The 27,594-nt window shown below is 35.0% G+C and overlaps 3 protein-coding genes across 4 annotated transcripts; 1 reads left to right on the forward strand and 2 right to left on the reverse strand.

Annotated features, from left to right (window-relative positions):
- The first annotated feature begins 463 nt into the window (after positions 1-463).
- Positions 464-4,314, forward strand: LOC148915081 (uncharacterized). The gene is made up of 3 exons (XM_089042127.1): positions 464-3,402; positions 3,486-3,567; positions 3,796-4,314. Exons 1-3 carry the CDS (start codon positions 3,106-3,108, stop codon positions 4,284-4,286), a joined length of 870 nt encoding a protein of 289 aa, XP_088898253.1. The 5' UTR covers positions 464-3,105; the 3' UTR covers positions 4,287-4,314.
- Positions 4,315-6,331: 2,017 nt separating this feature from the next.
- On the reverse strand, positions 6,332-16,947 carry LOC103342295 (protein RRP6-like 2). Its single transcript, XM_008245907.3, has 14 exons — positions 16,181-16,947; positions 14,737-14,892; positions 13,831-13,989; positions 13,666-13,749; positions 13,390-13,469; positions 13,182-13,232; positions 12,394-12,502; positions 11,246-11,328; positions 9,889-9,934; positions 9,432-9,519; positions 9,158-9,327; positions 7,615-7,932; positions 7,420-7,521; positions 6,332-7,042 (listed from the first exon to the last, which is right to left on the reverse strand). Exons 1-14 carry the CDS (start codon positions 16,874-16,876, stop codon positions 6,425-6,427), a joined length of 2,760 nt encoding a protein of 919 aa, XP_008244129.2. The 5' UTR covers positions 16,877-16,947; the 3' UTR covers positions 6,332-6,424.
- Positions 16,948-19,310: 2,363 nt separating this feature from the next.
- On the reverse strand, positions 19,311-25,723 carry XCT (XAP5 family protein). Of its 2 annotated transcripts, none has more exons than XM_008245906.2 (13): positions 25,583-25,723; positions 24,862-25,089; positions 24,526-24,591; positions 24,357-24,421; positions 24,122-24,234; positions 23,648-23,726; positions 23,461-23,537; positions 23,312-23,373; positions 23,069-23,200; positions 22,916-22,969; positions 22,719-22,784; positions 20,700-20,774; positions 19,311-19,677 (listed from the first exon to the last, which is right to left on the reverse strand). In XM_008245906.2, exons 2-13 carry the CDS (start codon positions 25,030-25,032, stop codon positions 19,627-19,629), a joined length of 1,011 nt encoding a protein of 336 aa, XP_008244128.1. In that variant the 5' UTR covers positions 25,033-25,089; positions 25,583-25,723; the 3' UTR covers positions 19,311-19,626. The 2 variants fall into 2 exon arrangements, 1 of the variants encoding a protein (XP_008244128.1); XR_016122859.1 differs by having other exon boundaries at positions 19,612-19,677; positions 22,719-22,836.
- Positions 25,724-27,594: the final 1,871 nt, after the last annotated feature.

A 27,594-nucleotide genomic window follows, 5' to 3' on the forward strand; every position in this document is an offset into this window, starting at 1 on the left:
CAAGAAAACCATTCCAAGCCTCTAAAATAGCCTTTATCCAAAACCCTGCTTCAACTCAAGCAGACACTCTTGCTAAATTCATAGAGACTTAGCTCCCACGCTACATGCCTCTCAAGCCTAGTCAAAATCTCAGTTCACAATAACATTATCTTCTTGGTGAGAAAAACCAGAGTACTCCTTAAGAATCATCATTATTTCGGAGTATTTTGGGGCCTAGTTCTTGAACCCAGGCAAAAGGGCAACTTCACTCTCTTTACAACAGCCCAAATCCACCTACAACTGTTAGAACAAAAAGACCCCCACACTTCTTTAAGTTGACAAATTGAAACTGACCTATAAATATAGGTGACATTTATATAAATATATCTTTACATATTTTATCACTGTATATTTTAATTAAATCTCAAAGGTAGAGAGAGAGAGAGAGAGAGAGAGAGAGAGAGAGGGGGAGGAGGGAGGGGGAATTGCAGCTTTTTTCCTTTTTTACTTGGTTTAAGCCTTAAATTTTAGTTTTCTAAAGTTTTTATGATTTTCAATCTTAAAAACTTTTTTTATACACAAATTTTAAACAAAATATGTATTTTTAATTCAAATTCACATGTCATGTTATTTTTAGACATATGAAATCCATACAGTGCCACGTCATCAATTCAACAAAATCTCACGACAGGTACCAATTTGATGTACACAATATAACCTTAAGGACCAAACATATCACAAAAATACATAAAGGACCAAAGATGAAAATTGTGTAAACCTCATGGATCAAGCCTAAAAAAATTAATAAAAAAAGTTTCTATTGAAAAATAAAATTTCAACATAAACAATTTTTTTGTGGGTGTAGGAAGTTGTAGGAGAGTTGTTTTCTACATAGTTGTAGCCATTTATGTAATTTCAACATAAACAATTTTATAGGTAAATAACTAGCCGTTTGAAAAGGGAACTAGCCATTTGTGTTTTTGGAAAGTGAAATAAATTAGCAATGGCTAGTATATATAATTAGCTATCCTTTTCTTTTTCAAAAGTAAAACAAATCAGTAATGGCTAATGTATATATCAACTATATGTTTGTTTTTTTTTTAATAGTGAAATAAATCAGAAATGGCTAGTTGCTTTGGAAAAAAAAAAGGTAACTTCTAGTTTACACTAACTAAATGTAATGGAAAAATTAAAAAGTGAAAAGCAATGTTGTTCATGTGTCAATAAGAAAGAGGCTGTAGAGTTATTATGGTGGGCCAGTTTATTGAAATGAAAGATTGATCCCCAAAATGAAATATTGATCTCTGAAATGAACTGAACTTTACCACTACAAGTCAAAAATTCAATTTATTGAATTAAAATTGAAGCCTCGCCATTTTATTGATAAATGTCTCTCGTTCATACCTTGAGATTCTTTCTTTGCAATCCATTTTCCTTGATACAACCCTGCTTTGCTTTCAATCAAATATTTTGTTTGCAAATCAACTACAATGCTCAATTTTTTTTTCTTTCTTTTTCTGGCGTGTTTTTTTTTTTTCACGACAATTTGTTTATTTAATTTTATTGTGAAAATTTGAAGCCAAACAATTTTTATTTTTTTATCAAATGATAGAAATATCATTGATAAAAATTCAATATGCTCGATTACAATAGCCACACAGGCAACCAATAACTTGAACCCATATTTAGACCCAAACATACAATATTATGATAATTGCCTTGGTTTAAATCATTATGATTATTTTATGATGCATGTTGTATATTGGTTACATGTATTTACTGGGTCATTTTGACTCACGATATTATAAAATTTTCTTTGAAATAATAATATTTTAATTATCAACTATTTTTACTATAATTCCAAGGCCAAAAATTGGTATTAAATTTTCCAAAACTTGTCTATATTTTAAGAACATTTCCTAAATGTGAAAGCTCAACTTCCCTAATGTAAATTGCCAAATTGTCACTATGCAATTGCCATCACAGTTTGCAAAAACAAAATGTCTGTTTGACAATTGCTAAACCATTAGCCACATGACCTCTACCCTTTTATTCTTCCTTTCTTCGTTCAAACATGGTGAGACAAGCTCCAAACCCTCACAACATCATATAAAGCAAAAGTCATAAATATTTATAGATGCTAAAGTTAGATATTATTTATTTATTTATTTATATATGTAAAAGTCATCCACGTGGCTTGAAATTACAAATTCAAGTTCACATATTACTTTCCACAAGCTCACAGACTAACAATAATAATAAACAACCAAAAAAGGGGAAGAGAGAGAGAGAGCAGCAGAGTTATATGCGGGATACCTTTAAGGAGACCCCAAATTTGGATGACTGTGCTTGTTATAAAGCGCTTTCTTTGTTGAATCTAACACAGAAAAGGATGCATTTTTTAAAATGTCCCCTAAGGAGCGCTCAAATTGGATATCTTACAATTTGGAATGAGTGATTTTTTTAAGAGTTTTTAGGAATGACTGGTTTGTTTGGAATGATTGGTTTTTGGGATTGTTTTTTGGTTGATAATGCATCAAGATATTTGGACTATTTGTTTTGTTTATCAAACATTGTTGTTTATGTTTAAATACTCTATTGGTTATTTGATGAATTCATCAACTTGTTTTGCTTTTCTGAATCCTTTATTTCCTTTGGAAATCTGGAATTTATTATTAATTGCAATTTGTTATTAGCTCCAGTGCAATTTCTTATTACTCGCAATTTTTTATTAGCTCCAGTGCATATGTGTGACTTGCAATTTGTTATTAGCTCCAGTGCATACGTGTGACTTGCAATTTGGATGTTGTAGCTCCAGTGCATATGTGACTTTATTATTAATTGTGTTTGTAATTTGTTTATCATTTTATTTAGGTGGTATCAATATATATAATGGTGGTAGAAGAAATTGAGAGGCAAGAAATAAAGGAGGATGAAGAAATTTATGAAACAATTTGAAATTTATTAATGGCGATTCAAGAAGTAGCTCATGCATTGAATGAGATTATCATGCATAGTGAAAATATTGAACGTCCATTAACCCGGAGACCTATTACTATGAAAGGATATAATTATATACATCATGTATTGAATGACGATTTAGAGCATTTCTGAAAAAGATATAGAATGTATCCTGATGTGTTTCGAAAGTTATGCAGTATTATTAGAGAAAAAACACTCACACAAGATACAAGATTCATTTGTGTAGAAGAAATGGTTGCGACCTTTTTGCTTATTGTGGGTCAAAATAATAGATATTGTCTAGTACGTGATATATTTGGCCAATTGCACTTCACTGCTAGTAAAAAATTTAACAAAATTTTAAAGGCCTTGAACACAATAACACCAGAGAGGCTAGCCAAACCTGGATCCGCGGTACCAACTGAAATAAGGGAAAGTACAAGGTTTTACCTATACTTGAAGGTAAATGTGTTGTTTGGTGCAACTTGTTTTATTCAATTTGTTTATGTTTAATAATATCTTTTAAACTTTTGGGTTTATTTCAGGATTGTATCGGAGCTATTGACGGCACACATATTCTAGCAATAGTAATGGGACGCGACGTAACCGGCTATTGTATTCGTCACGGTACGATATCACAAAATGTATTAGCACCTTGTAACTTTGATTTGGAATTCATATATTTTCTTAATGAGTGGGAGGGCTCAGCTCATAATTCAAGAGTACTACATGATGCTTTAACAAGGAGGAATGGACTTAAAGTGCCACAATGTATTTTTAAATTTAAATTTTTTTCATTTATAGTTTACATTAGGTCGTACATTGGATACTAACATATGTGTAATCTATTATCAGGTAAATTTTTCTTAGTGGATTGTGGATTTCCAAATCGACGCCAATTTTTGGCTTCATTTCGAGGTGTTCGATATCATCTCCAAGAGTTTGGTGGCCAAGGTCGTGCACTTGCAAATGAAGTTGAGTTGTTTAATTTTCGTCATTCGTCCTTGAGGAATGTCATTGAGAGGATATTTGGTATATTTAAGTCACGATTTACAATTTTCAAGTCCGCACCTCCATTCCCATATATAACACAAACAGAGATAGTGCTAGCTTGTGTAGAACTATACAACTTTCTTCTAAAAGAGTGTAGATCTTACGAATTTTCTATTGAATTGGAGAATGAATCTTCTTCATCTTCATCGTTACCGGTTAATGAACGAGATCCTAAACTAGTTTTCCAAACACAAGAACAACAACGACATAATTCTAATGAATGGAGAATTGGTATAGGTTTGGATATGTGGAGAGATGCTGGGCACAATGACAACAATGAGAATCGAGGATAATGAATGAAAGTTAAATATTTTCCTTAAACTTTTCTTTCAAATTTGTAACACATTTGTCACTATATTTCTTGTGAATTTCTTATGAATTTTGCTTTTCGTTAAACATAATTTAAAAAAAAAAATTATTTCATGTTGTTCAAGGAAAAGATGTTATGAATTTGGCTATTTATTTCATGTTGTTTAAAATTTTATTTCATGTTGTTGAATTAACATCATTGCAATCTTGGTACAAATCATGTAGTTCCATCTGCTCAAAGTTGTAATCTTGGTACAAATCAAGTATCAGAACATCTCAACATCAGTGCAGAAATTTTCTCATCTCAACATATATGCTATGAACTAGCTTGCTGCATGATGTAGTGCTTCATCTGGGTAAGGATGTCGAAGTTAGCATTCGTTTTTAAAACAATATGTTAAAGAAATTATAGAAGTCTGGAATAAAAGCCATACAAATCTTAAGAAAGTTTATTAAAAAATTATATAGAAGTATTCTGAAAGTCTAGTTCCATCAAGTTCTATGAAATCTGGCACTTAAACAAAATCTTTTTAAACACTCTAGAATCCTAATTGAATACGCCCCCTAAATTTATGTATTCAATTTGAACTTTTTAAGGGATTCTAAATGACTTTAAAAAATCAAGGGTATTTTCAAGATTTTAAAGTAGTATAAAAGTTCCGACGTATTCAATTCCAACATTCACCCTCCTTTTAGATGAGGGAAAATTCAGAATTTAGCTAAAAGTCGGGAATTTAAGAGGAGAAATCGACAATTCCCTTATTTGACAACTTAAGCACGGAATTTATTAAATGACGCATTGAAAAATCGTGGAAATTGGGGCATCAAATTTCCAAGTTTAATTTCCATCAAAATATGCATCATTTCACAGTTTTCATAATGTCATTTACAAGTTCTATCATTTACAAAATTTGACATACATAAATCCAAACATTGAAATCTTCAATTGCCGGAAATTGAAATTATAGAAATCTAAATTCCGTCATTTTATTATTCTATATAATTTTCAATTCCTTCATCTAGATGGAGGGTCATGGAATTTGATAAAGTCCATACAAATTTGGGCGTATTCAAGCCAAATTTTTAAAGTCACGATGCATTCAAAATGTCATGGACTTTGAAAGACATAAAGTAATGAAGTTGGGTGAATTTTGTTGGAATTTAAAGCGGATTTCCCTTTCTCTGTCTTTGTCTCTTTCACTTTTGGAGTTCCTATTCCTACGAAAAGCTAATATCCCTTGTACCACCAACTAAGCCAAAACCTTAACCTTGGGAGGAACCTTGGATTTCCAAATCAGACTTTAAGGGAGAAAAGGTGGACTACCTGGTACGTTTCTCAATCGATTTAAGTAGGATTTACAAGAAAATTGCCCTGAAGGCTCTAAGGACCATCTTCTTTGTATGGAAATAATCTCATCTCCTCCAGCAGCCTCAACAAGTTTGATATCTCCTCCATCAATAATGCACCTATTAAATACCATATTTAATAGGTGCATTATTGAATAGTTTCACGTTTCCTGAAAGTTTTACTTCAAAATTTCCATGATTCTCATGATTTATATAGACAGTTCGAGATTGCACTCCATAGATGTCCCTGAGTCTGATGTTGGAGCTCATCTTGGTATGTTATTGGAGAAAGAGGAAGGTTCAGATGTAACTTTCAATGTGCGTGGGGCAAAGTCTCATGCTCTCCACGAGTAGTAACAGTAATACCGCTAGATGCTGTAATTGGACTCTGGCAGTTGCAAAAAGTTCGGACTTTTGCCTCTTTTGGGGTTCTAGAATTATAGTGAACTAACTTATCCTCTAATCATTCTTATGGGCTAGAATTATAGTGACGCAGAATCAACGTTGGGCGTGGCATAACTTAATTTAACCCGTGTTTTACGCAGATTAGAATCAGATGAAACCTAAAAATTATTAATTTCATAATTTGGTGAGTTGGATATTTTACGGTCAATTTTAGGCAGCTTTACCTAATAAAAAGCTCCTATTAACCCCGTTCTCACCATTCTGAAAATTGAAGCTCTTTAAGGGCACTTACAATTTTCTTTTACTTCTTTCAATTACTTAAAACATTCTGTCATTTGTGTAAAATACAGAACAAATCTATGCCTGAAACTTAACGAAACGTTGCACTTCTATTTCCACTTGCTGGAAAAGCTTGTCGTCGTCTACCTTGTGCTAGTTCTTTTGACCCATCATCATTTGAGACTCTACCGCCTAAAGATTTTTTCTTCCCTCCTGAATTCAGGCTCCTTACACCTTCCCCAGCTTCTTTAACCGGCTTAGCTCCAAAGATAACCCCTCTCTTTGCTGCTTCATAGTCAAAAGGCTTCACCTGCAAACCACCCGATTCTTGGGATTTCTCCACTTCTCTGGGTTTCCTGTTTTGCTTACGTGACTGAAAACATTTTTGGAAGCTTGAGGACAAATCAGAGAGAGACATAGGTTCATCTTCTCCATCCCTCCCCAAAGCAGATGCCACTGAATCATTCTCATTTCTTGTTTCTGAGCAACCATTTATTGGTTCACCCACATCTGAATCATTTTCCAGTGTTATGATATCATCTAAGTTAGACCTGTCAGGTGATACAGTGAGAGGCCCTTCAGAGTGGGGAATTTCAGAACTTGTAGCTGATGGTTCGATGATTGGCTTTGATTGCTGACTGCTTCCCGTAAATGAGTGGAAAGGAAAGTTCATTGACGACCTAATTTGCTCCAACTTGTCCTCCTTGTTCTATAAATAAAATCATGTAGCAAAAAGAGTTAGCAAAGTACAGGTTACTAAAGAAGATTAGAAGAAAAAACACATAAAAATACAAAATTTCACCAATAATATATTATTCAATTACAGTTTTAAGTTATATAAGAAATAAAAATAAAAAGGGGTCACTTAAGTGTCTTGTCTAAAGTAGGACAAAGCTATATAAGAAAGCATTTCCAGTTGGAATTACTAAGCTATATAAGAAAGCATTTCAAGATGCAATCTTTCAATTTGACTTGAGAGTTGCAATGTGCAAGGTTCAAGTCTAGCTGCCATTGCAAACAATAAAAGAATCGACAAAGATGGTCTATGCCATTTCAGGAAAAATTGATTACAGCATTCTTACTAACCTTTCTATCAGCATCAAACTTTCTTTTTGGAACTCCACTCCCCAACAGGGAACTAAAGGCACAGCTAGGCTTCTTTTGCACTTGAACACTTACTCCAGTAACCTGCAACAGAAATAGACAATCATTTTAAGACTAAAGCTTTATGAGCAAGAAAAAACAATATAAAATTTCAAAGAAAGCCAATGATTTTAAAACCTTTGTTGAATCTAATAAACAGGCATTGCTGTTTGCTTCTCTGCTTTGCCACGGAACAATATTCTGTCTAGGAAGCACAGAAGTGTTGCTACCGCATTCAATCTTTCCTTTCCCATTTTCACCAGGATGCTCAAGAGAGCTTTCTTGTCCACCTCTTACAAGTTCCGAGGCACCACATCCAAGTTCAGTATCCTCCATTTTATGTGGCGGAGAAGCAGGTGAAGCTGCAGATATATCACCGTTAATTGAATTGCTTGCAGACTCATCAGGTAAGACGGCTTCAGATCCTTCATTTGCCAATATATTATCTTCAGTTGCCTGCAAGCAGGCCTACTGTTACCAAAAGAACTAAAATTATAGTGATATCAAACATCTGAAGAACATTCTCTATCATACTCCAAGTCCCAATAAAATATGGATTTCAATTTAATTAAGGGTCTGTTTGGGAATGCTTCTGGAAGGGCTAAAAGTGCTTTATGACAACCAAACGCGCTTTTGACAGCGTTTGACAGAAAAGTTTAGAAGCACTTCTGGCTCATAAAAGCGCTTTCTGGAGAAGCGCTTTCCGGAGAAGCACTTGCTATTTGCTTCTTCAGGAAGCACTTGGATTTCTTATGAAGATTTCAACATCTTTCTAATAAAAGTAGTTTTATTAGAAGCACTTATGAGCAGGAGTGCTTCTTAAGTCCCAAACGAGCCCTAAAAATAATTTAAAAATAAGCACGAAAAATAAAAACTCTTCTTGATAGTACTCAAGTAGGAAAGATAAGGATAGCAGACTTCTAGACAAACAAAAATGCATATTATGGATGTTTTTTTCTTGGTTGAAACATAATGTGGATGGAAATATATATATATATATATATACACATTTTCACCTGTTCATATAATGGATGGCCTAAGGGATTCACAAATTGAGTGCTCGGGTAAAATCAAAGAGTAACAATAAAAACAAACAGATATTCTCAACCAAAGTATACCGCATATCAGACAAGAGGACCCATAGAGCCATAGAGCCAGTATATCTTTGTAAACGTTCATTTCTTTTCATGGAATGCCACAAATTGGTAACCCAATGACATCAAAGGTAAATGACAATGGAATACAAATGTTTTATTTTTTTAAATAAAATTTATCAAAATGCACAGTTTAATTCCACAGTTCTAATCAGATTCAACAGTACAGCACAAGGAATTTGGCATGAAGTATTTAACAAAGCATAATTTATAGCTAATCATTTGGTAAAGTATATTTAATGACTTTAAAGTGCTTCAGTTATTAACTTTGCAGCTGAATTCCTTACAAACTTTTCTTCCTCCCCCACCAATCTTTCCTAAAAAAGGGAGTCATCATGATAACATAGTCAATGCAATCCAATATCTGCAATAGTCATAATTTTTTATCCATCTCACCCCATAGGAGGGATGGCTTGTCCTATGATCCAAAAATATACAGGTCACCAATGAATGCAAGCCTAATAGAGAAAAGCAAACAACAATGCCCAGTCACCGTGATCATCAGACTTCTAAACATAAGGCCTTACCATACCCGCATGTCCCAATTTCAAATGTTCGACCGCAGGCTCAAAAAAAGCAGCATTTTGCATAGAATGCCCAATGATGCTAACCACAGAAGCAAGATTGCGCTCAATGTACGGGTGCTTTGATTTCACCAATCGCTTTAACTTGCTAGTAGTGACAGGCATCTGTTTAGCTATTACCAATAAATAAATAAATAAGTTGAATGTCTACTGTTTAAACATGTTGGAAAAAGAGAGAGAAATATTGAGATGCAACTTTGTACAAGTTTCCCATTACCAATTTCAAGAAGAGTTTTGTTTGGTAATATATAGCCAGTACTTTCATCCTCTGCACGAGCAACAACATCCCGCCACTCACAAAGACCCTGAAAAATCATTTTTAAATTACATCTAGAATAAATAGCATACAACCATTAATATTACACATTTACACATTACTTAAGAATATAAGTGCCTCTCATAAAATATAGTAGACATTACTCAATAAGGAAACAACAGATTATATGCTTATGAATGTGACAAAGCATTTCACAATTTCCTTCATGCAATCACTGTAACATTTAAACTAGTGTTCCTACATGAAAAATCATTAACGATAAATGGATCAGGAGTACCACACAATGAAAATCGTATTGGAATAGCAGAGGGGATATCTTCAGTGTTTTACAGTTTAAGTGAATCAACCAATGTTAAAATTTGAATGATACAAACAAGAAAATAAGAAGGCAACTTACGGAAACAATTGCAAGCTGCTGAGCATTGAAACCAGCACCTTGCAACCTGGATCAAAACAGAAAAGAATATATCTTAGTCATTATAATATGTCATAATATATACTAGCCAGTTGGCACCCTCCCCCATGTGACAATTTTTTTTCCTTTTTTATTATTTTAGCCTTTTCAAATTAAATTCTTCTGTTGAACATTTTGGTTAACCGAGGGCTAATAACCTTTTGAGGTCCCCTACGAGTTTATACTTCAATGATCCAAAATCAAATCTTCATTTAAAGATCATCCTTGAAAAAAAAATTAGACAAACTGGAAACCAAGAAAACATCTTAGTTGTGACCAAAAATTAGAAGAATGCGGTGTTTCAAAAAAACATTAAAATTACAACCAAGTAATTGAGTGGTTAAATGGTATTGAGTTTAAGTAAGTTTTGCAGCGATGATCTTTGAGAGAAGACCTTAAAACTAGATGGTTCGGATCATTGAAGTACAACGCGAAGTGGGCCCTACAAAGGTGTCCCTCAAATAAGCTCCCTAATATAAAAGAACCAGACTCCTGTCATTTTCATATATTATACTCCCTCAATTACCGCACGTAGTTGGATAAAGGTCATGTCACCCATTTTACTTGAAGGCTCAAGACCCATAGGGCACTCCTGACGGAGTTAGAACTGCAAACTTCCCTCCCTGACAGAACCAGTAATCATCTACACACGCATATTAATCTCTAGTAGGTTTTCAATTTCAATCTGGTCTAAAGGTTCAATTTTCTCGCAAAAACCTCAACCACTTAATGGTAATCAATTAATTTGATTGAAAAAGTTTTTCACTGTATGGGAGTTTAGGGCCGAGTTGTGGACCTGAAGAGGACACACATAACATATTACATTGTTTTGGCGTTTTACAGATATGATTTTGTTAACTGAATTGGTAAAGGTTTAATTTTTGAAGGTGGTACCACACAACTTGATGTTGGATGTTAAGCAACAAGATTTCTGTTTCTAGTTTAGGTATTTTTGATCTGTTTGGATTAAAAAATTGTAAATGGGATGAGGAAGAGACAGCAACTTGGGCTTTATTGGTTTACCCCAGTTTTGAACGTTTGATAATGGGATCCTGGGGATAGGGTGGTGGTGGGTTTGGGCAATGGCAACTGGAAAAGATGTAAACTCTCTGGAATTCAGAGGTGATCTACCATCCCAGAAGAAAATGAAAGGAAAGGAGGGAATTCACAGGTGATCTACCATCCAAGACAAAACCCAAAAAAATAAAAAAACAAAGAGAGAAGAAAAGAAAAGAGAAACAAAGAAAATAAATAAGGTACACAGTATGCTAGCCTTTTAACCTGAAATAGAGGAACATACCCATATATATGGAGATAGGAATTTTCTGTCAAAAGCTCTTTCTCATACAGATGCATGCATATATCATAACTCCGCTTGTAAACCTGTCAGAAATTTTTTTCAAAGGGTCTTCAATAAAATTAATAAATGGAAAACAATGTATATATATATATATATATATATATATATAGAGAATGTAATTTAAAGAACCATTTTCTAAGCTGTATCAACTAATTTACCACGAAGACATATTTACTTCATATAAAATAATACTCAGCTCAGATCATACTAGAAGGGTTACCTACACAAATAATAAAAACATCAACTTGAACAATCATCCATCTGCATATGTTATAAACAACTCAATTTTAACATACTTTTTTTCGCTCAAGGGACTAGAAAAAGCACTAAGAACGCCATCTTTTTAATCTTAAAAGATCAAACAAATTTCCTTTTAAAAAGAAAAAAACATGCCATTCCATCATCAGAACCACAAGCCAATTGGCTAAGGCCTAAGATCAAATCAGCTACAGAGAAAAAAAAAATAACCACACCTGCAGAAAAATTATTCCAAACTAATAACACTTGATGAAAACAATACAAAAATTTTAATAGCTCCACTAGATGGACCCAAAAGACGCTTCAAAAATAACCCTCTGCTATCTTTCCCTTAGACTTTAGATCGTTCATCTCCCCAACAAATAGATTGGAATGAACAATTAATTAACAGGGCGGCTTTCTTGATTACTTGTCTTTGGTGAGACATCGCTGATGCATTTCATGAGCTTTTTCACAGAGCTCATAAACTTCTACGCAAAGACTAATTAAATCAAATTTGACCAGATCCAACAAGCATTCAGAAAAAGGAATAAAAATAGAATTTCAACATCGCATATAGTCAACTTCAATGCTAGAAATGAAACAAGGAACATTGCATTAACCACCAAAAGTACGCAAATTAAATAATGAAGTCATTGTCTTGCAGGAACAATGAGCACTCTAATGGAAATTAAAATTATACTCATCCATAAGCCATAAATCAAAACTAGCAGTTAGCTACAAAAGTTTACAATACATAAAAGCATTAAGAATGTGCATAACACAAAAGATTAAAAACATATAATTCCAGGAGAGTAGAGAGAAGCATGGGATCCTCATATGTGTTATACCTCTACTAAAGGAGTGTCCAAGTTTTCTGATTCCTTTGGCATCAAACATAACATTGTTCTCATTAAATCGTACATGTGCAACAGATAGTGTGTATCTTCTCTGGCATATCTGTCAAGATAACAAAACTGCTTTAGGCAATTGGGGAGCTTAAACTTCATCACCTCAAAGTAATCTAAAAAGAATGGTCACAAGAATGCAACATCTTAAATAACTAGAATATGAACCACCAAAAAGGCAAAAATAAATACATAAGAATAGAAGAAATTTAAATATTCTAAAGCAGGATCTTGTTATAGTCTGAGTTGAGGACCTTAGTGTATATGGATAGATCTTATAACAGGGTCTTGAAAAACAAGTCATTTCTGCTGGGCCTTTACTTTATTTTTAGGTTCATTAGGGTTTTTATTGGTTGGAATGTCCATGCGTGCAGACTTCATGTAATAAGTTGTCCCATCCAATTTTTTCAATTTGGAGGCAATCTTAATCATAAAACTAACTGCTATCCACAAGCCATATTATCCTTGACAATCAATCAGTCGTAACTGGGACAAACATTTTAACATCAAACACCAAGCAAAGTATATTAAAATGATATTAGGAAGAAACCAACTAACTAGATTTTGGATTTTTCAGTTTCAAATCACTCTCATATATAAAGGCAGAAAGTTAAAGTTGCAATGAACAAAATTGAGAGAGAACAACGATTTACGGACTTGTAATATATAATCGACTAAACTAATACTAGCTATATTACCCAGTAAACATATGCCAAAATCCACATTTTTACCTGACCATCTCCTCAGGAAGAGGGCGTAATCTCCAATCTGCATTCTGGTATCTGCAAAGAGTTCACTAGTCAAGCTTGAAAAATATGAGCTGGACAAATAGGTGACAGTCAAAGCAGCAACAAGCAAATTTTTTGAAAATATAAATAATAACAAGTATTTAGAACACTTAGAAGATTGAAGAAATTAAAGTAAAAATAAAACACTTACTCTTTGTTAGCAGTAACACCACATAACTGATGTAAAAGATATTCCAAACTATTTCTCTCCATTTTCAATACTCTTGAGGCCTGAAGATTAAGACAACCCCATTGTCCTTGGTTAGCAGCACATTATGAAGATTAAAATACATTTTGAGTAAAAGGGCTAAAATTATAGAAACAAATAGTACAGCTATGATGCTTTTTCCAAATTAAGGAAACAGAATTAAGTATTCCTTTACATGATAAGTGAATCCATTTGTTCAGTGGTTTCAAAGTAAATCACCTGGCCAGTATCAAACAAATTGCAGATATAAATGCCAAAATCACGTTGGAGCCACATGATATCTCGATCTGCTCCATGCATCACCTAATGAATTATAATTTTTATCAGAAAAAAGAATTAGCTGATACGTTACGAACTGAGAAATGCATAGAGCATGATACAAACCTTTCTCTTGGCAGGGTCCTTGAAAACTTCCCTAAGATATGGACCAACATGAATTCTAAGTTTCAAAGTATCTACTATAAAATCTTCAGTTCTAGTAGAAATTTGCATCAAGCAAGTCATTCCTTGGAAGGATCGATATTGATTGTGTTCCAAATCAACCTACACAGCAAAGGATAGAGGTTTAAAATGCATGGAAATGAATGCGACATTGAAATGTCTAAAGTCAATGAAGTAACCACAATATTGAGATGCCAAATTAAGCAATTTCGTGGCAGGTACCAGTGAATACATTGTGAAAACTCAGTTTTGTCACACATCTTAGAAGCAATATTACAGAGATCGAAGGGAAAAGGCTAAACGAAAGTAACTTCATGCAAAACTTAAAGAACAGCCAAAGAATATATATGTGCACATATATCTTATGTCATTAAAGAGCAAACTTTTATGAAAGAAAAGTCCCTAACAATACATATAAAATAAATAAATAAATAAAAGTTGAAAGGAAAGAAACAACTAGTTATTACATTTAGATCTGTGGTCTTTACAACTTTCCAAATTGCATGTGGACACAAAAAAGGGCTAACTACATTTTACACCATCGAGGTTTGGGGTGATTCTCAAAATGGACCTTCATTTTTCAACTTTGTCACATCACACCCCCAGATTTTGAGATTGTATTGATGTTGCAAGTATAATTTGTATGCTAATGCCTATGAATATAATCATACTTCCTAACCTTAAAAAAACTCATGATTATCACAGTAACTGCAAGTGCAACAAACTTCCACAAGCATTAATGACTTTGATATACAATCCAGCAATGATGATAAAATTAATATAGTGTAAATGACCATGAAATTCAGATCGACTGACAATAAAAATTAAATCATTGCTGTCCAATTTTACCGCAAATTCATTAACACCACGCAGCTTAGCTGCCAGCTCTTTCAGATCTTTGACCTCCTCCACAAGCTTGAATGGCGTAGACTCTAATGAGGGTGGTTTTACAGGCTCAACATCCCCAACGTCAGTGTCAACAAAATCCAGAACAGAAAGCTTCTCCTTTATTCATTCAAGAAAACAAAAATTAGAAGATAAAAGGGAAAACAGTAATTTAATTTTAGCAAGCAAACCTAATTATGCAAGGTAAAGATAAAGTTTCATTATCCAATGAGCATAAATAAATTATAAAATCTATCACTTCATGCAACCAAAAAAGTAGTTCAGATTAATACGTCAAATCACAAAAACCTTGAAACGCACTATTCCATACAGCTATGTCAATAAGAACAGATAAATTTAATAATGCTCAACAAATCCATGGTCAGAAGAAGATAACCATGTAGTAAAACTAGAATAAAAGTTAACAAAAAGAACGGACAAACTAGCATCTAGTGTGCAACTCAATGCTTCTTTTGCCATTTTGCAATAACAAACCTAACTAAATAACCAACTAAGAGCTTCGAAAATTATCATTGTATACTCCTTTCCGTACAGACAGTTATTGGCTTTCCAGGTGTTTTTATTCAGGCCAGATTTGTTTCGCCGTCTATTAGCTAATGTACATTTGTGTTTGTAACAAAAAAAGGTCCATGGCTTTCTTAGCTAAGTCATGGGTCTACAACTGGTAGTCTTGAGTAATTATAGAAGGAATACTATTTGGTTGAATAAAAGCGTTTATACACTCCTCTACGGACACATAAAAGTTTTTTGTCTTGATTTAAAAGATGTTTGTAATGGTGTGTCAGATTGAAGAAGATGGAGAACACACTCTAGAAAATGAAATAAATGGCAGGTCCAGAGGTCTTGCCTCAAGCAGTACCGTGTAAACAATAAATAAAGGATATTTTATAGATGGAAAGTGGTAAATTCCAAATTTTTCACTCAGTTATCGTTTTTAGACCAGCCATGCCTTTGGAAAACCCCTTACGATAGAGAAATGTCGGAAATATTTGTAACTCAAATTTATATTGGTAAAGCCTGCATATAACCCAACACTCCATCCATCCTCCCTCATGAGTTTAAACATTAAGGGAAGGGAACATAACATGATAAACTTGGTGCAGGGCACCCCATTAGTGTATAGCTTCCCACATTGTCAAAAATACATCTTTCTCTAAAGACCCATTTTTTGACAGCATAGCCCCAAAAAGATTTTACATGTATTCTAAAAAATGTAACCACATTGAGTAATGGCACATCTAACAAAACAAATCATGTTTTTTTTCCTTCCAATTCTAAGAATTTAATTGCAGTAAAGAATCATAAAGAATTCCTACAGCACTGGCTCCATGAGCACAGAAAACACCATAATGTTCGAACAGACTAAAAACATCAATTAATGACTTACAAGGGGATGAAGAAAACGCTGATCGTCCTCACTTCTCTGCAACCAAACATGCTCAAACGGCTGGTTTGAATTATTAACCAAAATGTTGAACTCCTCCTGAGGCCTCCGAATTGTCGGTATATGAAACGGTACCTTGGGCTTCGTCCCCACAGTCTTCTTGTCCTTGGTAGCCACCTTCACGCTCGAGACCTGAATCGAATCACCATTAGCACTCGCCGAGCCACTGGGCCCCTTCTTCTTCTTCCCACAGACCAATTGAAACCCATTTTCCGAGTCAAAATCCGCAATCATCGGCCGCTTGGGCTCCTCTGCCTCTTTCCTGATCCTCTTGAACTCGTCCACCGACGAGTCAAACCTTTCGAGCACCTCGTCGTTGACGTTAACAAGCCAATCGTACGCGTCGTCCAAGTCTTGGGGGAAAGCCATCTTTTTGCCCCAAATAGGCGCCGAAGAGCCAACGGAGCCGAGCATTAACTGCGACTGTTCTGTGATATGTTCGATCGGGACCTTGAATTCGTCGAAGTTGCGGTAGAAATAGAAGTCTTGATTGGAAGGTATGCCTCGCGATGAGCCTGAGAGCTTGGATATCGACGAGGAGAGAGGACCTTTGGTTAGGTTTTGGAGGGCTTCGGTCCTCGGTGGCTGAGGTTGGTCCACCTTCATGGCTTCTTCGCTCATGGTGGTTCTCAATGGCATGGTTAGGGTTTTGCTAGGGTTTCATTCACAGATAATTGCCTTCCTGGTGATCACCAATGTTTCGTTAATATGCAGTTGTTTATAACTACACCAGGATCTCACGTGACGTGCGCACGGGTGCACGTGCCAATGAAGATTGTGTGAGTTTGAGTTTCACTTTTGCGACACATATGCATGAGATTTTTGTGTTGTAATCACGAAAATGGTAACGACGCATTATGCTTGATGTTACAAGTTGGACGCATACGTTGATTATGAATTTCTTTTTTGGGAAGGATCAAATGTGAGGTAGAAATAAATTTAGAGAAAATGAAGAGTTTTAGAGAAAGGATTTTGGAAGAAAGATTTGGTTGAAGGATTAGCTCAACATAGCAAGTTGGTTATCCTCTTTTGGCTTGCACTACTCAACTTTCAGGTCTGGATCACTTGTTCAAAGCTATTTTCATTTGCTGGCAGATCCTGGGAAGTTAGGAATAATTTGTTGTTCCGAGATTCTCAGCCGCACCCTGCAAGTTGTTTTCATGTTGCAGATATTGTTGGCATGGATTATTGGCATCATAACAACTTGGTCAAAAAGAAAAATGGTATCCCTATGGTGATAAAATGGGACCCCCTCCTACATATTGGATTAAAATTAACTTAGATGGGTCTATCATTAATTCTCAAGCCACCACTAGTTTTTTCATTAGGAATAGTGATGGTCATGTGTTACTGGCTGGTGCCAATAACATTGGTGAAAATTCCATAAATGTGGTTGGGGTCGGATTGTGGTAGAAGGTGATTCTAAGCTTGTTATTGACAATGTCCTCAAAAAAGTTACTTCCCCTTAGAGTTTCCAACAAATTATTCAAGATATCTGGCACCTTAGCTCTTCGGCAGCTTTTATTCGCTTCCAACATGTGTTTAAGGAGACAAACTTCACTGCGGACGATATAGCCAAACTAGGCCATGGGCTCTCGTCGCAAGTTTTTTGGGAGCTTGGGCTTCATTTATCAGTATGTTCTCCTTTTGATTTTGATCTCTTTGGGCTTTTGTCCTAGGAGTTTCGCTTTGTAATTTCTGTTTCCGCATAATAAAAAGGTGATAAAAAACTTCAATATGAGCATGGCTTAGAAGAAATCACCACAATAGGCTTCTTATTCAAATAACATAAGGGCATGTTAAGGTAAAATGTGTCACCCAACATAATTTCACTATCGCTGCCTAAGTAATGGGGCTTTATTATTTTTAGGTTCGTCTCATTCGACACAAAATGTCTCCTAATTGCAATCCCTTCCTATAAGGGAATACTCTTTGATTCCACAATAGAAGTAAACATAAATAAAAAATGTGTTTGATTTTGTGGTTGGTCTTAAGTAGAATTTTAGGTTGCCTACGTATTCATTTCAGGAATCAAGCCACTAGTAATTTAAGGAATTACAATGAGTGAATGACTCATTGAAAAGGAAATTTGAGGTGGATTTGCTCGGAAAAGTGTTTTCATAAACTTGGGCAGAGAAATCAAAGAATTGATATGGGATTGCGATTGCATCTAGATTGAGCCTAGATTGCCTAGTAACCATGATGGATCAAACCAACATAGTTCAAAAAATTTGAAAATTAATAAGTAAAGGACCCATTAATTGAGAATTTGTGTCTTTGAGACATATGAAAAGGGTTTAGAATCCTTTGAAATAATTTTGAAATTTTACTTGGAGATTTTGAGCTAGATTTGATCTCATTGAAATTTGCATGGGTGGATTACCCATGAGAAAAATTTAGGATTTTTTTTTACCATCTGAGAACAGTGGAATTTGAAGGTTACCGAGATTTTTTTGTCCATGTTAAGAGTGGTATCAATTATTTATCAATTCACACTAGGCACTTTGGACCCACCAATCCTATTTTAAAGATAGGTCCATTGGGCTTTATTGGACTTTCTTTGTCAAATAACATGCTTTAGCCTTCTAATCGTTGCAACCAAAATTTGTAGACACGAGGACAAACATATAAACACAAAAGGAAAGGTAAAAGCAATTGGAAAAACATTATAAATCTAGAAAGCACACTTTGTACAAGCAAGCGTGTTATGCCGATCCGATCAAAATAAATAAATAAACTAAAATGGTCCGCATTGTTCATCTTTCTTCATGTTATGCCTTTGGCATTGTTATGACATTGAATTTGAAGTTTTCCATTGAAAAGTCTCATGCAATTCCTCGGACTTCTTCTTGAATTGTACACCGCTGTTATATGAATATTGCTTTGCTCTGGTGCTTCATTTTTTTTGGGAGATTAGTGTATACAGTATATGTTAGTTTTGCATGCTGATTATCACTGCTTTCCATTTTTTATTTTCTCAAACAATCTCAAGCACAAATAGTTTACCGTCTACACAGGGACTCTGATTTGTAGCTGAGCAAGACAGCATCTATGTATTTTTCGGAGGAGAATCTTGAAGAAATTGAGTTGTAAATGAATGATGTCTGTAGCAGATTCCTCTATACTACAATCCCAAAATAGATTAGCAAAACAGATGCCATCTACAATCTGCTAAAAGAATTGTTTTGCCTGATCTGTATGTTGATCACTAAGTTAAGAAAAAAAATTGACTGCACTAACAGAATCTCAACCCTCTTTAAGTATTTGCCACCACCAGAAGTTCTTTAGTGTAATTTATACATGAATACTGGTACAAAAGTTGAGCCCAACAACTAAATAATGTTGTGCAGCATACAAAAAAAGTAGTCTCCCATGTTTGTTATATGTACTCAGTCCCCGTGGATGGTATAACGCTCCCATTTCTTCGTTGGATCATATATCTGCCATTAAAATGGACAAAACAGGTGAGTAAAGAAAACTGAAGGAATCATTACACAATTGCACTTCATAAGCAGCACAAATGCCTAATACAGTCGAGATTAGCTGACATAGTCTAATTGTTGTCGCACACAATGTGTTTGAGTATTGGCCTAAAAATACAGAAATATTGATATTGGAAAATTTGGAGCATAACTTTGAATGACACATCATGTCAGGTTTGTTTAATCAATTATCAACTATTGTGATTAAAGAATTCGGTAAACTTTGACACATAAAAGGTGAATATACCGTGCGCCAACAACAGTGTACTAAAAAACTGCTCCATTCTTATTGAACGTTGATTGAATATACCTCCAAAGTTCTGTATAATGATTTAATACAGTTATTTATGCCAGAAACAACGTAGTACCACATAGAGTTCCTAGGAGGTTCAAACACTTAATCTCGCATGCATCTCATAAGTTAACAATAATAACGTTACTTTAAGAGATTAAGTAATCAACAATGATACACTAACAAAATAATGCATATAAAAACAAAAACCAAAAAACGAACATCGCATATTTCTATGGAAAAAGAGAAGCATCAAATACCACCTTTAAGTTTATGTTTGTTTTTGGGTATTAAGTATAATAAACTCAGATGAAGTAGCCAAGATGGTAGGCAATCATCCCATTGAAAGAGAGAAGTTAAGGTTATGAAACCCCAACCCTACTCAAACTTATTTAGCTCACATGCTGGTGCACACAATATATCATCCCACTAAAAACCAAGGATTTATCAGCGATACTCAAGACATTGGTCACACTATATATTCAGAAATTGTGTACTCATGAGCACTGTAGTTAATATTTCAAGAAACCCTCAGTTGAATGACAATCAGTATGACACACTATCAAACCTGACTGGAGTGATATGTGAAAGGACCTCTATGTGGTTACTTTGAAATTTTTATTAAATATACCTATTATATATAACAAAAATATATAGAGACAGAGACAGCGAGAGACTGAGAGAGTACCTCCCATCTAGAAGCTGGGAAGATATGCTTATTCTTCTCATACCAATGCCTCTCAACAACCTTCCCAGCATGAGACTGCCACAAAAATAAAATCAGAGTATTAAGAACATCGTTGGCCACGGCATTACCAGAAATAGAAACCCGAATGACATGCTCAAGCCTACAGTCGGTTTCTTATGATAATATGTAGCATGTCTCAAGCCTACAGTCTGTTTCTTGTAATGATATGCAGCATGTATCTTCCAGATAAAAGGTATAATACTTGAATGCAGCGAAGTTCAAAGCAAGATGTCTGTAATTTGATAATAGATTCATACGGCAGGAAATTTCTGTTCACTAAAATAAAATGGCTCATCAAGTAAGGTCAACATATTAAGGGTGATTAAAATCTTCATTGATAACAATTTCCCACCTCTTTCTGTCTGTATTGCTGTGCTTTTTGTTTTTGGAGGGGAGGGATTGGGGTGGGTAAGTCAAAAAACTTTATGGGATATAGAATGAGGCCTGGGCTTCTTTATGACCATTTGTTTCTGCAGTTTTCAGAGACATTCCTTTTAATATTCTTCATTTGGATTGTAGGGAAACTGGGAGTTGATCTTAGTTCTAGTCATTTGTAGTTAGACTGAAGCAGAGGGGTTTTTCTTTTTCTTTTTTATTTCACCAGTTTGGCCTAGATTGTAGACTAGTCCACGGGCAGGAAACTTTTTTCTAACTTTGGACATTTAACATTAAAGTTGCTGTGCACTATCAAAATAATAACATATTTCCACAGCAAATAATCCCAAGTTGGGAATCCTGAAGTTGTAATTGAAAAGTGGCACATGTTGAAGCTTTAAGATATAATTTAAATCGACAAAAAAAAAAAGAAAAAAAAAAAAGAAGAAGATAATTTCAATGCTCAAGTAATAGAAAATTCCTGATGAATTAAACAGAAGACAGTACTTATATGCTTCATAGTTTATTTCTCTTTCAACGCATTAATATAGATTAGCCAGATAAATGAAATCATAACTTGAGGTAGAGTTTGCTTATGTTCTATTCATAGTTTCAGAAGCTTCTTAAATAATACAGAATTAGAGACAGCCAAGATTAGCTTAAAGAAACATTATCCAAGCTTTCGAACTAGCATCTAACATTTAGAAGATGTCCAGCACAGACTCCGCATGATGCAGAATGCATATTATTAGTTTTCCTAATTCTACTTGGATTAGTTTTCCTATTTTTAGTTTTCCTAATTCTTAAAGATTCCTTCTTAGTAAAGGATCTCTTATTAGTTAATTTGTTTTCCTAATTCTTAAAGATTCCTTCTTGTTAAAGGATCTCTTATTAGTTAATTTGCTTTCCTATTTCTTAAAGTTTACTTTTCCTTTTCCTAGACTAGAAAGGGTTTTGCCTCTATAAATAGAGTTGTTTGTAATCTTTTAAGGCAGACTTGATTAATGATAAATTTCCTTACTTTAAACTCTCTGATTCCTTCCCTTTCCCTTTGTCTCTTCGATCTCTAATTCTTCTCTTCGATCCCTTATTTCTTCTCTGTTCTATTGCTCAAGTGTTTACTCTAAACCTACGGGCTGTTCTACATCACCGCATCCACGATTGAAAGCACTGACTTGATCTCAATACATTGGAAGCATTTAATGCAGTATATCTTGAAGTTAACTTTAGACTACTTATACTTCTGTTTCATTTTCAGTTTCCGAAACTTCTTACATGATGTAGGATAAGAGAAAAATATTGGAATGGACACAGCCAAGGTTAAATTATGGACCTATTCATAGCCGTCTAACTAGAATCCAACATTGCTAAGATGTCCAGCATAGATTCCACATTTACAAATGAAATAATGGGATACACTAACTACATTTCAAGTTCAGAGTACATTGAAAGAGCATTCAACACATTCCACCATGAAATTAACTTTAGCCTATTTATGCTTGTGTGTCATTTTTTCAGTTATTTATTTATCTTTTTTTCCTATGTAATACAGGATTAGAAACTAATAATGGAACGAGAATGTACCTCATCCTTCTCTATCGTAGCATCAGCAATTGTTCGCACATCCTCATGCACATCAAAATGAAAAAGCTACGCAAAATACAACAGAATATAGGAATGAGTAGCCATCAATGAACACAGCCTACAATAAAAATTCAAACAAATTTAGCCTTAATGCAAGTCATTCCCAGGAAGGGAAGAACAAGAACAAGAAATATTACCGGTCCACTTTTGCCCCTGGCCTTGTTTACAATTAGCTCATAGAAACTATGCTGCTGTACTTCCACAAGCATGAGACAAGTGCGGAGAAATTCATTAGCATATATTCAGCAAAGCTTCTAAGAGAACAATTATTTCTATCAAATTCTTCTTACATGTGGAATGATAAGATCTTCTTTTACATATAGCAAATTCTCCACTGAGGTGGTTCGCACCTCTCGAAACTCAGGTGCAAGTTGTTGTTGAACAGCCCGAAGAAAATCTCCTATTTTATCACCCTTTCTTACCTGAAATGTTACAAAAAGAATAATGAAACTAAATAGAAAAATCAATAATCTCAAGATTAAAAGAGAAACCATAAAGAGAAAACAAAAGCACTTTGAGTATGCTTTACTTGCCTGGAGCACTTTTCTATGCCCTGTTCCATCCCAATAGCTGTAAGTAATTTGAAGTGGTTCATCTGAAAATCCACAGTACAAGTTTCTTTCAAAACTTCTTACTTCGAATATGAGGAAAAAAAGGAGACACAATGAGATTAATGAATTACTTCGTATCTTATCCTGCTCAACAAGCCACTGTTTCCGCAACCTTTCACGCTCAGCTTGTTCCTCTGCCTCCCGCTCACTGAAATAAATTCATAGCACCTCTAAGTTCCAATGTTAGACCCAAAAGAACCAAATACAGGGAGGGAAATGTTTGTGCATGAGAGCAAGAGAGATGGATAGATATGACACCTATCTGGCAGAAAGCTAGTTTCCACTGTAGGATCTTTCCCAAGTCTACCACACCAGACTCTTGTAGCATCTGAGCTTTCTGTATAAAGCATAATCAAAATGAACGAACAAAGAAGTAGCAATAAGTTTCTAATGGGCATCCATAAAAACACTACGAGAATACTGTTGAGTGACCACTAAAATGTCAGGTATCTGGATCTAAAACATACACCCATCAAACAAATTAGAATGGAAACTTTCATACACACAAGTTGCAACAGATAAATTAGTCCAGATCTACACCTACTATTCATCAGGGGAGAATAAGTCACATAAAATGCTGAAAAGAAATGCCAAATCAATCTACGAGAACTTTAGTGATATAGTGCTCATCAAAGATTAGTTTAATATTCAGCATACACAAAGATGGCTGAGAACAACTTGAGGCACTGCATAACCAGAATTTTTTTTAACCTCTTAGAGAGAAGTGCTTACTATTTTCTGCATCTTCCTCTTCACTTCCATCCTCAATGTCTTCTGCAAAGGACAATCGAGAACTCCCCTTTATCTTCCTCTTCTTACGCTTTTGTAATTGAAGTTCCTCCTCCCTAAATTATGAAAGGAAAGAAAAGAAAAAAAATATTTAGACTGTTGTAAACATTGACAAATATGAACACTTTAAGATGTTCATAAATCAAACAGTAACAGAGTCCTCGGTTATGAAACTCACTCTTGCTGAAGCTTCTGAAGTTTCTCCTTCTCTTCCTCCTCAATTTTGTTTCGAATATTTACTCTCTACAACAGAAATTGACATTATAAACACGTTTTTTAACCATCTTATGCTTCCATTAGTATAAGTAAATTTAAAAGAAAAAAATGCTAGTGCTTTTAGCATTTACCTTCTCAACATATTGCTCCCTTGTAACCAAACCAACGGTTTCCTTCTTAAATGCTGTCTCAAGAATCTGAAATATTAATTCAAGAAAATTACCAATCAACAACAATAGTTCTGTCTATACAAAACTTGTTATCTTTATATATTTTAACGCACCTACTGGTACCACAGAAATAGTAAGAACAAGGAAAAAAAAAAGAATGAATAGTTGCACATTTTTCAAGCTTTTCTTCCATTTGTAAAACAGAGTACACAAAACCAACATAATAAACCCCTCAGATTGATGAAGCTGAAGTACATGCGCATGGGGAACTTCAAAAGTTAGGTTTCAAAGACAAACCTCAGAAGTACTTGACCCAAATTGGAGGAGACCAGGCTGGCCTTTTTCAGAGGCTGACTTGGTTTTGAGCTCTTGAATTTTTTGGCGCTCAGCTTCTCTTTGCTTTTCGAGTCTTCGGATCCTCACGGCATCTTGGGCTGTGCCCACATATCCATCTCCCATGCCCGACATCTTTTCCTTTCTCTATGTTCACCTCCAAGCCCTCCTTCTCTTGTCCTACACTTGGAACTGATAGAAGACTTTTAAGATCAATAATCTCAATCAAAATGGTCCTCTTCAATAAAATAACTCCTACCCATATAACTATTAGACATCTGACATGTTGTACAAATATTTTGATAATTATTTTAATAACTAAAACACCAAAATGCCATCAAAATTTCAGCAGTGTCGTTAGGGTTTTCTTTTCCCCTTTTCGTTTTCTTTGGAATTTCCCAATCCGTTTCGGTAGGGCAAGAATGCAAAATTTATTAAGCACAAGATGAGAGACTCAACATCCCTAATTGCTACAATTTTGTGTGGAAAGAGTTCAATAAGACTGAAAAAGATGTACAAACTCTGAAACAATCCAGTAAAGAATCATATAATGAAACAATCCAGTAAAGAATCATATAACCATAAACAAGGAAACTGGACTGCGAGTGAAAAAAACTCGAGCAAAACGAACATAAATTAAATCGTAAATTTAAAAAAATATAAAAATAAAAAGAAGATTAAATACCTGGGTGGGATTGAGAAAGAAGAAGATGAGAGGAATTGAGGAAGAACAAGACAAACCGATTACAAGGGAAAGGAATGACGAAGTGAATAAGCTTGGGAGGACCCTAGCCTCCTTTATTTAAACGGTGTGTTTCAGTTTTAGAACACCTCTTTCTCCTTGCATGTTCTATAGTCAGCTGGGCTTTATGATAATCGGCTAATTTTTTTTATTATTTTAATTTTCTCAAATGGGCCAATATATCTTAAGATTACCCAACACATAAAAACTCTTGTTATAAGAGTATTCACAGTGGGGAGGTGTATATGGGGGTGTATGTTAAATATACACCCTGAGTCACCTAATCGTCTCCAATGAGGAGATATAAATGGATGTAAATATACATCACCACTATGGAGATGTAAAATAAAATGTATATTTACATCTATTTTTACATCCAATGCATGCGGGACACACGAGAAAAGAGAAGAAAAATGAAGAAAAGTCAACATAAAATTTGGAACCACGACTACACCCTCGAATTTACACTCTCCCATTTGAGCAAAAACATATTTACACCGGAGGTGTAAGAGCAACTCCACCCATATTGCCCTTAGCCATGGCAAGGAGGAGCTAGGCACCACTATTCACGTGAATAGTGGTTGCCCTTGCAAAATCAGAATTTTGTGTTTCCACCCATTGCCCTAGCTAAACCCGTTGTGCCCGTTGTCGTCATGACGTCACCTCCACCGAGTTTTGGACACAGGCGAAAGTTGCCTTGGGCGGCCGGGTTGGTGGGTCCCACACCCCGGGGGCTTCGCCACTGGAACCATTTTTTGGCTTTTCCCCCTCCCCTCGGGCTGCATGGTTGGAATGGCTCTTAGCCATGGCAAGGGGAGTAGGCGACCACTATTCACGTGAATAGTGGTTGCCCTTGCAAAATCGAATTTTGTGTTTCCACCCATTGCCTAGCTAAGGCATTACTATTATTTATTTGTTTTATTCACAATTTTATTTACCTTAATAATTAATTTTGATAATATTTTCGGATAAGATTTACGGGTTCCTACGTGTCAAAACTATTCATAATCGGATAAAATTTCGGGATAAGATTTTTTGGTTCAAATTTCGGATGAATTTTAAAATTCAAATTTCAGATAAATTTTTGGGTTCAAATTTCGAATGAATTTCAAAATTCAAATTTCGGATGAATTTCAAAAATCAAATTTCAGATACATTTGGGTTCAAATTTCGGATGAATTTCAAAATTCAAATTTCAGATAAAATTAGGTTCAAATTTCGGATGAATTTCAAATTTCAGATAAGATTTTCATCCAATGAAATCAAGCCACGTGACATCTTTATCTTGCCAAATTTTTCTATAAAACCAAAGGCTCACCTCATACATCTCACACCACATCTTTCAATATTTTCATTTCTTAGAGTTTAGAATTCATACTCCATTCATTCTCAATGGAAGAATATAGGAGATGCTTGGAGAGGCATGAGAGAGAAAGAAAGGAGAGAAACCGTAGAGCCGATGAAATCAATGAATTGCAGAGGCAAGTTGATGAACAAGTTCTCATAGCAGTGGCAATGGAAGAGGAAGAGAACCAAGGTCGCCGCCGTGGTTCACAAGTCGGCCGTCGCCGGAATGTGGACAGACATAGGCATTCTCGGGGTAAGAATCTTTTGGAAGATTATTTTATCCCAACTGCTTTGTACTCTGATGTTGATTTTCGAAGGCGATTTAGAATGCAACCCCACTTATTCAATAAAATCATGCATGATATTTGCAATTATGATGCATACTTTGTTCAAAAGTGTGATGCTACTGGGGTTTTGGGCCTTCTGCCGGCAAAAGCTTACATTTATACGATGTTGGCGTATGGAGCATCTGCTGATCGGTAGATGAGGTTGCCCGAATGGGGAAGTCCACTACGTTGGAGGCTTTGGTAAGATTTTGTGATGCAGTTGAAAACCTGTACACTAGGGACTATCTGCGTAGACCTACTCCCAGGGACCTCCAACGGCTT

Source organism: Prunus mume, linkage group LG8 (genome assembly GCF_029339155.1).
Source record: "Prunus mume cultivar Tortuosa linkage group LG8, ASM2933915v1, whole genome shotgun sequence".
Lineage (NCBI taxonomy): Eukaryota > Viridiplantae > Streptophyta > Magnoliopsida > Rosales > Rosaceae > Prunus > Prunus mume.

What these genes read in the sequence shown, in the direction of transcription:
- LOC148915081 (XM_089042127.1), top strand. Translation starts at nt 3,106, where the DNA reads ATGTATCCTGATGTGTTTCGAAAGTTATGCAGTATTATTAGAGAAAAA. An exon ending in GGTTTTACCTATACTTGAAG is followed by an intron (nt 3,403 to 3,485) that starts GTAAATGTGTTG and finishes GGTTTATTTCAG; the next exon opens with GATTGTATCGGAGCTATTGA. An exon ending in CGGCTATTGTATTCGTCACG is followed by an intron (nt 3,568 to 3,795) that starts GTACGATATCAC and finishes ATCTATTATCAG; the next exon opens with GTAAATTTTTCTTAGTGGAT.
- LOC103342295 (XM_008245907.3), bottom strand. Translation starts at nt 16,876, where the DNA reads ATGCCATTGAGAACCACCATGAGCGAAGAAGCCATGAAGGTGGACCAA. An exon ending in AGGACCCTGCCAAGAGAAAG is followed by an intron (nt 13,750 to 13,830) that starts GTTTGTATCATG and finishes ATAATTCATTAG; the next exon opens with GTGATGCATGGAGCAGATCG. An exon ending in AGCAGCTTGCAATTGTTTCC is followed by an intron (nt 9,520 to 9,888) that starts GTAAGTTGCCTT and finishes ATGATTTTTCAG; the next exon opens with GGTCTTTGTGAGTGGCGGGA.
- XCT (XM_008245906.2), bottom strand. Translation starts at nt 25,032, where the DNA reads ATGTCGGGCATGGGAGATGGATATGTGGGCACAGCCCAAGATGCCGTG. An exon ending in CTTCAGAAGCTTCAGCAAGA is followed by an intron (nt 24,235 to 24,356) that starts GTGAGTTTCATA and finishes TTCATAATTTAG; the next exon opens with GGAGGAGGAACTTCAATTAC. An exon ending in GGCATAGAAAAGTGCTCCAG is followed by an intron (nt 23,201 to 23,311) that starts GCAAGTAAAGCA and finishes GTAACATTTCAG; the next exon opens with GTAAGAAAGGGTGATAAAAT.